Source organism: Sinohyriopsis cumingii, chromosome 8 (assembly GCF_028554795.1).
Source record: "Sinohyriopsis cumingii isolate HCF-2022 chromosome 8, ASM2855479v2, whole genome shotgun sequence".
Classification (NCBI taxonomy): domain Eukaryota; kingdom Metazoa; phylum Mollusca; class Bivalvia; order Unionida; family Unionidae; genus Sinohyriopsis; species Sinohyriopsis cumingii.
This window is the reverse complement of record NC_142968.1, coordinates 120050404-120063628: the sequence shown is the minus strand read 5'-3', so window position 1 is coordinate 120063628 and position 13225 is coordinate 120050404. Positions and strand designations below refer to the sequence as shown.

At 36.2% G+C, this 13225-nt stretch overlaps 1 protein-coding gene across 1 annotated transcript in view; it reads right to left on the bottom strand.

The window, feature by feature from the left end:
* The window catches only part of LOC149794511 (uncharacterized), a 30225-nt gene extending 17497 nt beyond the window's left edge, over positions 1-12728 (bottom strand). The window contains exons 1-3 of the mRNA XM_089968766.1: positions 12626-12728; positions 7221-7369; positions 6264-6323 (exon numbers count right to left, since the gene is read on the bottom strand). Of these exons, the coding sequence (XP_089824892.1) occupies positions 6264-6323; positions 7221-7348 (188 nt within the window). The 5' untranslated portion in view covers positions 7349-7369; positions 12626-12728. The remainder of the gene's footprint in view (positions 1-6263; positions 6324-7220; positions 7370-12625) is intronic.
* Positions 12729-13225: the final 497 nt, after the last annotated feature.

Here is a 13225-nt window from a genome sequence, read left to right as displayed (position 1 = left end):
GGGTATTTATTTTAAAACAGAATATGATACTGGTATACACTTTGAGGGGAAGTAAATAATTAATCAACCTACAAAATGGATTAAGTGTGCCAAAACAAAAAAATATAAACCCTGCTAAACAAAACTGACATTCGTTATTTTGTTAGAATTTCTTTCAATTATTAATAGCTACCATTTCATGATGGTCTAAATTTCTTTGAATTTACAAAGTGTATGTTCTAGAAATTAATTACGTACAAGCAGAAAAGATTGGTAGAAGTAACTAAACTCTTTAAGGATTTTGACTTGAAGTTGCATGCATTGGGTCTCGATAATATTTAAACAAATTTCAATATCATTATAAAGCCAAATAAGGAAAATATGTATTTCCAGTGAGCCAACAGTCCATTTTTTTTCTTCTTCCTGACCCTAGTATTTTTTTCCCCAGAGTAAAAACAAATTTTTCAGATAAAAAAATCCCAAATTGATTTGTGCATCTGATCTGGTTTAGCCCAGTACTTGAATTGGTTAGTACATTATATATACTAATCATTATAATACATGTATATGTTTAAAAAACCAAAATGTACCCACCTACCATAATGTTTTAAAAAAGTACAACAGGAAACATGTGCTCTTTCTTCCTGAGAGTCAACATCAGAAACCATTATTATTATTGGCTAATACATATATTCTTGCATATTGATCTTTCTTTAAATTTTCAATGTTCCTAGTTTATTTGTAGCTAAATCCCAAAATGAAAACAGCTCCACTAATGAAAACTGATCTGCCAACATTCCTTAGAATTCTACCTCTGCCTAAGAATGATCATGTGATCATGAAAAACTGGGTACATACTACATTGCTATTTTATGTCCACCTAAAAATATAACCTAATCACAAAAAAAAATATTAATGTAGCTCTTGTATAATAATGAAAAGATTATAAAATCTATTTTCAGTCTTTAAAGCTGTTCAAAATGACAGACGTACAGATCAATGTTTATAATAAAAGTGTTGTTTCAGATTCAGGTGATAAGAAGTAACAACACTGAAACATTGAACATTATGAAAATTTCATAAAGCTGTTACAAAAATATACCACCAAGCAAGAACTTTCAATTTCCTCATGTAGAGTTTTGTACAAGCAATTAAATTAGTCCAAATTTTAAACCAGGTCAGGAGCCCAGAGCAGCCAAGTGGTCTAAAGTGCTCGCCTGTACCAACCACTGCCATCTCACCTCTTTCCACATGGGTTAGATCCTTGGGTTCTGCCAATGACAATGGCTGCCAGTAGCTTCCCAGGAGTTAATGGTCCTTAACAGAGTTTTCCTGGGTTCTTGGTCCACTTCCAGTTATATTAACCTCCATGTGTGCCAAAAAATGGCGTTAGATCCACAACAACAAAGCAGGTCAAATGATTCCAGTTCTCTCAAACATCATTAGAACTTGCAATGAAATTTTGATAATAATGAACAATAAAAGTTGAGTTAAAAATACCATGAAGCAAAAAACGATAAAGGTGTCAGTTTGTTGTTATAAGGGACCTTAACGTCTGTTTCAATCAAAGGGATGGAAAGTCAAGAAAATTGGTGCTTTGGACAGTTCATATAATTTATGTTTCAATATACTAATGTATATTGATTGTTCGAGTCTGTATCATGACACACTATCACCAAAGTAAATAACAGAATTCATCAATTAAATAGTGATATCGAGTCAGTTCTAATGATATCAAGTCAGCTCTAAATCTAAGTACAGTACATGCATCGTGTATTTTACTGACCACTCAAAATAGCTGACATGGACACAGGGTGCAAAGGATTATGTGTCAAGCATGGAAGGTGGATGTCCTCCTAGTCCTACAACGTAAGACACATCACCCTATATTTTTGTTCTGGAGGGTGATGAGTCTTATGACCTAATTAATGGCACTGTGTAGCATGTTTTGATGTTGACTAACAGTGTAACGGAAGTCAAATTTTCAGGACCATCACACACAACTTTCAACCAATAACAACGCTTTTCTACAAAGTAAAGTTATGTTTTTGCCAGACTTTGCTTACTCTGATTTCTTTCTCTAATATATTAAAATTTTCTCAAAAGAAATGGACCTGTTTTCAAGTTTAATTGGCCTACATTTCAGGTGGCTGGAAACCAATGAAAACCGAGAATGCCAAAGTCAGGTTAAATTGAAATATTATTCTTTAACGAAACGAATAAAAATATATTATGCCTATTGGAACTGTAAGCAATGTTTCATTTTGTTCAAGAAACATATCCCCCACATGAACCTACTTAAACAGACTTCAGCATAACTCGACTACCATCGCATTGCAACAAATTCAAATGTATGTCAATGGAACATGAAAATGCATCCATTTGCTAGTGTCATATTTTCATTCTGCCAGGATAAAGACGGCACAGTAGGTATATTAGTTACACATAGATTAGTGAAAGAGTGTCGATATAGGCAGCCAAGTGTGTGAGATTTCCTGAAACTTTGGCTACTCATTCCAACGTCAACCGACATCAGAACACTCTATACAAGACCGACTTTTTGGATAGTAAGACATATCACTAAAACAAAAACATGAGCTACGTCTTACATTGTAGGACTAGATGTCCTACCAGACATCATCAGAAGTCTTCTGATGGAAACCCCAGGCTGATATGACTTTGCATTCAGGAGAAGTATCAATAAAATGACTCTCAAAATGGCTGTTGAGGTTTCCACCTGAGATATCAGATCTGCACCAGTTTCATTAAGAACCAGCCAGGCATCACACAGTGAAATCTCCAGGCTGATAGGACCATCTGTTTAAGAAAGGTAACACAAGTTTCAAGATGGCTACTCTGGCAGCCAACCAAGTGGCACTATTTTCATTTAGGACCAACTAGACGGATGAATGAGTGTGTAAATTTTCATAGCAAGTAGCCAATAGCAATATTCTGTAAATGGATGGATGGACAACAGGCAAAGGGTCATCTCATCAGCTCTTCTGGTCAACATGGTCAATGACCATTAAAGCAAAAGAGTACCATGTATAACTAAGTCATTACTAGATAAGGATCAGTAACAACATCATAGTACTGGTAGAACATTTTATTTTAGGGACTAGTAAAATCGCAGCAAAACAGTTGATTTTAAGCTACGAAACATCAGGTCAAAGCCAAGCCCTGTAGTTACATGCAGTCCAAAGTTACTTATACTGATGTCAGGCCAGGGAAAATAATGACACTGGCCATCATACCTCAGTTACTTGTACTGATGTCAGGCCAGGGATAATATTGATATTGGCCATCAGACCTAAGTTACTTACACTGATGTCAGGCCAGGGATAATATGGCATTGGCCATCAGACCTAAGTTACTTATACTGATGTCAGGCCAGGGATAATATTGACATTGGCCATCAGACCTAAGTTACTTACACTTACACTGATGTCAGGCCAGGGATAATACTGACATTAGCCATCAGACCTCAGTTACTTACACTGATGTCAGGCCAGGGATAATACTGACATTGGCCTTCTGACCTAATTTACTTACACTGATGTCAGGCAAGGGATAATACTGACACTGGCCATCAGACCTCAGTTACTTACACTGATGTCAGGCAAGGGATAATACTGACACTGGCCATCAGACCTCAGTTACTTACACTGATGTCAGGCCAGAGATAAAACTGACATTGGCCATCAGACCTAAGTTACTTACACTGATGTCAGGCCAGGGATAATATTGACATTGGCCATCAGACCTAAGTTACTTACACTGATGTCAGGCCAGGGATAATACTGACACTAGCCATCAGACCTAAGTTACTTACACTGATGTCAGGCCAGGGATAATACTGACACTAGCCATCTGACCTCAGTTACTTACACTGATGTCAGGCCAGGGATAATACTGACATTGGCCTTCTGACCTAATTTACTTACACTGATGTCAGGCAAGGGATAATACTGACACTGGCCATCAGACCTCAGTTACTTACACTGATGTCAGGCCAGAGATAAAACTGACATTGGCCATCAGACCTAAGTTACTTACACTGATGTCAGGCCAGGGATAATATTGACATTGGCCATCAGACCTAAGTTACTTACACTTACACTGATGTCAGGCCAGGGATAATACTGACATTAGCCATCAGACCTCAGTTACTTACACTGATGTCAGGCCAGGGATAATACTGACACTAGCCATCTGACCTCAGTTACTTACACTGATGTCAGGCCAGGGATAATACTGACATTGGCCTTCTGACCTAATTTACTTACACTGATGTCAGGCAAGGGATAATACTGACACTGGCCATCAGACCTCAGTTACTTACACTGATGTCAGGCCAGAGATAAAACTGACATTGGCCATCAGACCTCAGTTACTTACACTGATGTCAGGCCAGGGATAATACTGACACTAGCCATCAGACCTAAGTTACTTACACTGATGTCAGGCCAGGGATAATACTGACACTGGCCATCAGACCTAAGTTACTTGCACTGATGTCAGGCAAGGGATAATATTGACATTGGCCATCAGACCTAAGTTACTTACACTGATGTCAGGCCAGGGATAATACTGACACTAGCCATCTGACCTCAGTTACTTACACTGATGTCAGGCCAGGGATAATACTGACATTGGCCTTCTGACCTAATTTACTTACACTGATGTCAGGCAAGGGATAATACTGACACTGGCCATCAGACCTCAGTTACTTACACTGATGTCAGGCCAGAGATAAAACTGACATTGGCCATCAGACCTAAGTTACTTACACTGATGTCAGGCCAGGGATAATATTGACATTGGCCATCAGACCTAAGTTACTTACACTTACACTGATGTCAGGCCAGGGATAATACTGACATTAGCCATCAGACCTCAGTTACTTACACTGATGTCAGGCCAGGGATAATACTGACACTAGCCATCTGACCTCAGTTACTTACACTGATGTCAGGCCAGGGATAATACTGACATTGGCCTTCTGACCTAATTTACTTACACTGATGTCAGGCAAGGGATAATACTGACACTGGCCATCAGACCTCAGTTACTTACACTGATGTCAGGCAAGGGATAATACTGACACTGGCCATCAGACCTCAGTTACTTACACTGATGTCAGGCCAGAGATAAAACTGACATTGGCCATCAGACCTAAGTTACTTACACTGATGTCAGGCCAGGGATAATATTGACATTGGCCATCAGACCTAAGTTACTTACACTGATGTCAGGCCAGGGATAATACTGACACTAGCCATCAGACCTAAGTTACTTACACTGATGTCAGGCCAGGGATAATACTGACACTGGCCATCAGACCTAAGTTACTTGCACTGATGTCAGGCAAGGGATAATATTGACATTGGCCATCAGACCTAAGTTACTTACACTGATGTCAGGCCAGGGATAATACTGACACTGGCCATCAGACCTAAATTACTTGCACTGATGTCAGGCAAGGGATAATACTGATATTGGCCATCTGACCTCAGTTACTTACACTGATGTCAGGCAAGGGATAATACTGACACTGGCCATCAGACCTCAGTTACTTGCACTGATGTCAGGCAAGGGATAATATTGATACTGGCCATCTGACCTCAGTTACTTACACTGATGTCAGGCCAGGGATAATACTGACACTGGCCATCAGACCTCAGTTACTTACACTGATGTCAGGCCAGAGATAATTCTGACACAGGCCATCAGACCTAAGTTACTTACACTGATGTCAGGCCAGGGATAATACTGGCACTGGCCATCAGACCTTAGTTACTTACACTGATGTCAGGCCAGGGATAATACTGGCACTAGCCATCAGACCTCAGTTACTTACACTGATGTCAGGCAAGGGATAATACTGACACTGGCCATCAGACCTAAGTTACTTACACTGATGTCAGGCAAGGGATAATAATGACACTGGCCATCAGACCTCAGTTACTTACACTGATGTCAGGCAAGGGATAATAATGACACTGGCCATCAGACCTCAGTTACTTACACTGATGTCAGGCCAGAGATAATATTGACACTGGCCATACTTACACTGATGTCAGGCCAGGGATAATACTGACACTGGCCATCAGACCTCAGTTACTTACACTGATGTCAGGCCAGGGATAATACTGACACTAGCCATCAGACCTCAGTTACTTACACTGATGTCAGGCCAGAGATAATATTGACACTGGCCATACTCACACTGATGTCAGGCCAGGGATAATGTTGACATTGGCCATCAGACCTAAGTTACTTACACTGATGTCAGGCCAGGGATAATATTGACACAGGCAGCCAGACGGTTCTGGATAATACCACTAAAAGAAATGAAAATGCACAAGTTATACTTACATTTAACTAATAGTGTCTGTTTTATGTGTTATAACACAGCAAATTTAACTTTCAGTGTCTGTTTCAAGGATTATAACAATGCAAATCAACAGATAATGTTTTGATAAGCAATACATTTGAAAATTATTGCTGTAGTTAATTAAAAGTGTAAACATTTCATAATTTATGTGGACAGCTATGGTAATAAGAAAGTAGAACATTCTTGAATATTCAGCAATTTCAATAGAGCTTTAACAGGTGCAGTAAATGTTGTATAGAATTTAAAATAGATATAACTGACAAGACTCCTCTGGATATAAAACTGCTTGTAACTGTTTGGATGAATCTTGATAAAATCAATTTGTATGTCTAAAGCTGATGCTACCCTAATTAAGAATTAATTCTGTGTCAAGTCCAAAGAGCCAGATCTTCCAATACATTACATGCAGGCAGATCTGGGGCTATACAGTTTGTTAGGAGTAATCAAGACAACAAACAATAGAGATCCCAGTCTTATGGCACTCAATACAATTGAAGAAAAGTCTACTTTGCTTTAAATCTGGACTGGACTTGTCAGCAAATATATATGGTACTCTATTGTGTGCAATTTGTTTTTACATGTTTTATTTTTAAAAAATTTCAGGTTGTCCCATAATTATAGGTAGAAGTGTGAAAAATTTCCTATGGTAATTAATATTTGAAAAATTTTAATAAGAAAAATGCCCTGCTGCCAAAAGTGGAAAACATATGTATGGATTAATGCTGTAAAATTACTGACAGTACATTGTTTCACTTTAGGGGACTTTTTCATGCAAAATGACGAAGCTGCTTGCTGACGTGCATTAAAAGCACAGATAAGATAAGCAAGCAGGATAAAATATTACTGAGCTAGTTTCTTGGCCACATCTATATTTGGAACTGTTACAAATGCCATAGAATGAGTTCCCGGTATGTAAGTGCTGGACGACATGGTGCGGATGCCTGCCCGTATCAAGCCAGTCAGAAATGGCATGCAATACACACAAACTACAACCTGCATAAAACAGAAAACGTGATTAATATATAATGTACATTTAGTGGCTACAAATAAAAAGAAAACAATATGTTATATATATCTTACATACATGTTGTTCAAAAAATTCAATGATTTTGTCTACAAGGTACCAATGAATACAACATGGCATATCTTTCACCATGCTTAAGTCTGAATAATACTTAATAAATCAGGTCTGCTAAAGAGGTTTCTTCAAAATTCATGTACTTTCAATCTGAAGCAAAACAAATATCTCACTTTTAAAAAAAAAATTTTAATGTGGACTACTGTGTCTCCAAACCTGATAAAGTATAGGCCATGGCAGATCTCTTCTTTCGTTTCAAGAATAAAAATTCATTCTAAGATTAAACAAAAAGTTATCAATTCAAACAACTGTCTGTTTTTTGTTGCCAACCCTAGCACTTTCTCCCATCAACCTCCCCAACCTTAAATTTATCTTATAAAAAAAACACCAAAAATTCACCAAAATTATTTTGTGCATCTCCATGTAAATGAGTCAGTTTTGTCCAGCACTTTAAGTGCTTAGTACATTATATATACTAACCATTATAATATAATTTTAAAACCAGTGCAATAGGAAGCACTTATATTTTTTGGCCCAATGAACAGATGGACACATAAATAAATAATTTCCTGTGAATTACTGTAATTTCATGAGAATTTTCATTCTTTTGTGAAATTGATCATTAATTTGAGGATCACAACAGTCAATAAGACATGACAAGATCTTGAATTATATTTATTGGTCAAATCTTAGAAGTGATCTTTCTAAATACCGTATTACAAATTAAACTTACGGCAAAGCTCATTAAGTCTACACTTCACTGTCAGTACAACAGAGTGCTGATAATGATATGGTTGAGGAATGTAACTGGAAGGGTAGCTGAGATACATCTACAAAAATGTCGGAATTATAGAAAAGAAACTGGGCAAACCCATGCCAAATTTGCAAGGGAAAGAGAACAACTATTTGATAGGCGGTACTCAGCTAAGAAGGTTGACCAAGATTATGATAACTTCAGATGCTCATATTGATTTAAAAGTTCAGAGGTGCATCCATGGTGATGTCAAAACCTATCTTGAGACCAAAAAAGTGATTATTTTGCAAGATGCTGCTTGCACAGCTGATGATTATTCCTTGACTCGAAAAGCATCATTTATCTGTAAGCATTCCTCTCAACAGGTTTTTGATAAAAAATTATCATCTCAGTCACAAATGAGTAAATGTACTTCCAAATCTCAATCTGGCACATCTGATAAGACTGATCAGAAATCCTTATCTCTTCCTACATGCACCTATAGAAAACCGAAAGGATAGGTAATTTCTGATTGCTACAAGTTGATAATTAAGCAACAGAATAAAGACAGAGCTATTCCAAATGCTCTTATTTCAAAACGGTCATACTGTATTTCATGTTATTGTTCGTACACAAAAAAATAACTATTAATTTCAGTGTATGAAAAATTATATGTAAAATAAATAATTATCATTTGGTGGTACTGACTGTGTATGAAAAATAAAGGGATTGTATCTGAACAAGTTTTACGAAACATACGCTACTCAATAACCTAACAGTACAAATGTATACAGTAAACATATATTTTCTGTCTCATTCTGCTCTTAACTCAAGAATCTAATTATAATATAAATAAAATTACTCCAAGATTTTTGTTGTTATTAGTGAACGGGGGGGGGGGGAATTATGTCTCAGTGTGCAAGATTGTCTGCATCTAGAGAATATGTAGCTTTTATGTTGTGTAATGTTGGCAAAATGATTAAGATGGTTTGAACATGTATTAGTTATTTATTGGTAAATTGTACACAACGATATGATACCACATTGTCAAGAAATAAAGTGCAACTTGTAATTTTACATTTTAAAAAAATCATCAAATTGCAATAAAAAATAAAGAACTTGAAATCACGTTTTAGTTAATGCGCATGAGCGCACGTGTATGGGGGGGGGGGTGTAAGAGAGAGAGAGATGAAACAAAAATTTTTTCAGTGTACAAGACCATATTTATTCAGGGTGGTTTTTATTTGTAGCATTTGCAAAGAGAAAAAAAGACTGTTACCTGACAGTTGTGATAATCCTCATGTATTACGACCCTACTATATTCCATTATCAATAAACACTTCTAAATCAACATTTCTTTCTGTTTTAATTACTATGTACATTGTCAAGACAACCACAAGAGGTCAAATCAGCGAGGCTGCCAGTAGGAAATGAGGCTCTCTTTAGGGAAATGAAAATCTGTCACTGTGCTATTTAAGCTTTTGTCCATACAGCAGATGTTATAGGACAAGTGGTCATACGCATTACTTATCTGAACTTGCCAATAAAAATAGTGGGGCATATTGTAGAACAGATTTGCAATAAAGTGTTAATTGTATCCAAGTCAAAAGAGAAGTACTTAAAAGATAGTATATGTATATATACAAATCAATTTAAGGGAATCGATAACTTTCATATTTATGATAGAAAATGACTAGGTTTTTATATTTTTTGTTTGTATGACTATAATGAAACAATAAGACTAGTTGACCAATGGTATGTGGTCTTCACTTTAGCATGTACTGAGATGTAATTAAAATGCATGTGGTGTTTTGTTACACTGATGGACTTAATAAGGAGAACTAATTAACAATAATATTTAAAGGTATGGTCTGTGAAGTCCTTTGTCCATTTGTTAATAAACATCAGTAGATACTGTAATGACAATAACAGAGCTTATGCAAATGGACACCCGCAGGATTTTCTGCAGTGGAGGTGTCAGTCAGTTACGGCCAGGTGAGTTAGTATAGTAAGCAGACTGAAACTAAAGCTAATATTTACTAAGCATTTTGAACAGAATCCTGTGACATATTTTCAGCTTCATTTCCATGATTAAACTTGTCGGGGGGATCATGTGACCCTTTGACATATACTGTGGGTACCCATGCTTATGCATCAATCACTGCATTTCTCACCAACAATTATTAATTTCTGTAAAATCAAAATGGCAATATGCTATATTTTGCAAACATAAACCTTCTTGGTACAAATTTGACACCTATAATTTAATATACTTTGTTCAAAAAATACAAAGTGATATGTACGAAAAATTATGATACATTTAAATAATTATTACTTTGACAGCTGTATGAAAAATTAAAGGATAAAAAAAAATACATGAAATAAAGTAGTCACTGTCATGTACTGAAAGCAGTGCATTTGTAGGGTCAAATAAATTGCCATCTCATTTTATTTTGTCAAGCATATCCTTAATCAAATATTAAGGGACACAGGAGCCAGTCAGAGTTTTTTATCATCAGGTACTTTGCCTCTTGTCTGAAAAGTCTTCTAGTGAAAAATTGTCTGAAAAGTCTTCTAGTGAAAATGTTCTTAGTCAGGGAGTACAGTATGGCTGTGTTAATATTCCTCTAAATTGTGTTAATTTGGCATCTGACAGTTTTAGGACAACTTGAAAACCAGGAATAAGTCAACACCTCATTCAGTGGTGTGAACCTAATAACAAAACTGAAGCTCAGGTGGAATCCCACAAAATAAAACAGAAGAAGCTCAGGTGGGATCCCACAAAGTCTACTCAGCAATAGATAAAGTTTCTTTGCTTCAAGCACTGGTTTAGAACTATCTGAGTAAACAAAAAGGAGGTTGTTTTGTTTTGTTTTGTCTTTTGGTAGACACTTCCAAAGCTTTTGACTTATTGATCACATGAAATTACTGACTTGCTTAGTCAGCAGAAAGTTGTTTTAAGTTCTAGATTTATGTACAAAAATCTATGTTCACTAGTTTAACTGCTTGTCCTAGGATGGCAATCAAGAAAAGCATTTTAAAAAAGTATAAAAATAGAAATTGGATGAGTGATTTTAAAGTAGAAGTTGAACATAAACATAAAAAAAGAAAAGATTTGGGATACTGCCATGAGTTCTGAACTTGCAACCTCTTGTTTGGCAGCCAGGACACAGAATGAAGGACAAATTTGGGTATTTATAAGATCTATACAGAATTCTTCACCTGTAAGATTGGCGCAAGACAAGGTTGTATAGGAAGCACTCTTCTATTTAATCTATTTACATGTATACATAATTTAGTATCAGACCTCTAACAAAATTGTCATAAATGGTATCTTTATTACACAATAAATATCTGACATTATTGTGTGGTTGTATAACACTGCAAACTGTACGGATACAGTCAGTTCTTTGGAACAGCAAATTAATATTGTGGAGACATTTTATGAAAACAGTGGAATATGTGTTAGTTTAAATCAAACTAACATTTTTGTATTCAGAAACAGCTGATTTCTGAGTAGTAACATAAACTGGTATCATGATGGTAAACTGTATCTGAGTACAAATGCATGTGATTACATTTCACTCCAAAAACTTATTTTGAAGACGGTAATGCAAGAACTCGTAATTCAAACAAAGAACTATCGACATAAATAAAGTATTATTCAAAAAAAGTTAGGCAAATTATCCGTGACAGAAGCTTTCAAACTATGTATATTTGCATAGGATTATGCTGATTTGAATGGGAGATAACTGATATTCAAGACAATGTTATATTATGCTTCAAACAAGGACAAGTCAGGTAAAGTTAAATGGGTTTTAAATGTTAAAGACAAACTATTCAGGTATGGATTTGGCTATAATTGCTTCACACAAGATGTAAGAAATAAAACAGTATTTATGTCCAATTTCAGGCGTCTTAAAGACAATTTAGGAATGGAATTCAGTCATAAATAAATCACATAAGGCATATCACTATCATGATACATTTTGTTGTTGTTGTTGTAGGATTTAATGCCATTTTTCAGCACACGATAGGCTATATATGGCAGCCAGTATTAATGGTGGAGGAAGCACCCGAGAAAATATAATATATTATACAACGTAAGACACATCACTCGATATTTTTGTTGGGGTGGGTGGGTGATGTGTCTTTCATTGTAGGACTACGGGTTTGATAGCCTACATCCTTCAATATCACGATAAGCACTCTGAAAGACACTGACAGTCTCTCAAGGATTGAATGTCATATTTAATATGTAGTTTTGACGAGGTACACAACAAACAGCTTTGCAATTATATCACAAAGTGAAACTGGCTAAAAACAATGAACGAAAATTCACTGAGGTCAGCAACACGTCTCAACTTAAAATCACGACTGATTAAATTAAAAATGAAAGCCCCAAAATTATATTAATGAACAAAATAAGATGAGATACCAAAGGTAGGCGATTACCAGCAATAGGGCAAAAGCCCAAACACTGCAATTTTTTGAATAAGTGATCGTTTTTCTGCGTAGTCTTCCGATTTCTAATCACGGGTTTTTACCTAATCAGGATGCTTGCTACATCACCGGCAATAGCTTTGTTTTCTCTGCAATGATTGGCTAATTTTAAATAAAAGCCCAATCAAGTTTTACAGTACAAAAGTCCCTAACCACAGAGACTGGAAATTCCCTACATAGTCACCTATCTATAAATAACTTGTCGGTGAAAACTTTAGAAACGTCTCAATTTGCAAACCAATATTATTGTGCTGTTTCTCTAGAAATCGAGTGACCGTGCGAAGCGAAACAAATAGACCCAGAGTGCCCAGTTCTACGTCAATAAGTGCGTTTACATTGGAAAAAGTTGACAGGAAGATTTTCTTAAAACCATTTTGCAGGGGCAGATATCTTAACAGTAAAACAGTTATAGTCTGAAAATACCTCCCGTTTATTTGTACCCATTTCCATTCTGCCCATTTTGCCTGGACGATGGACAACATGGTAGTTTCTCCTATATGCGAACACCAAAATTTATCATTTTTAACAAGGCACA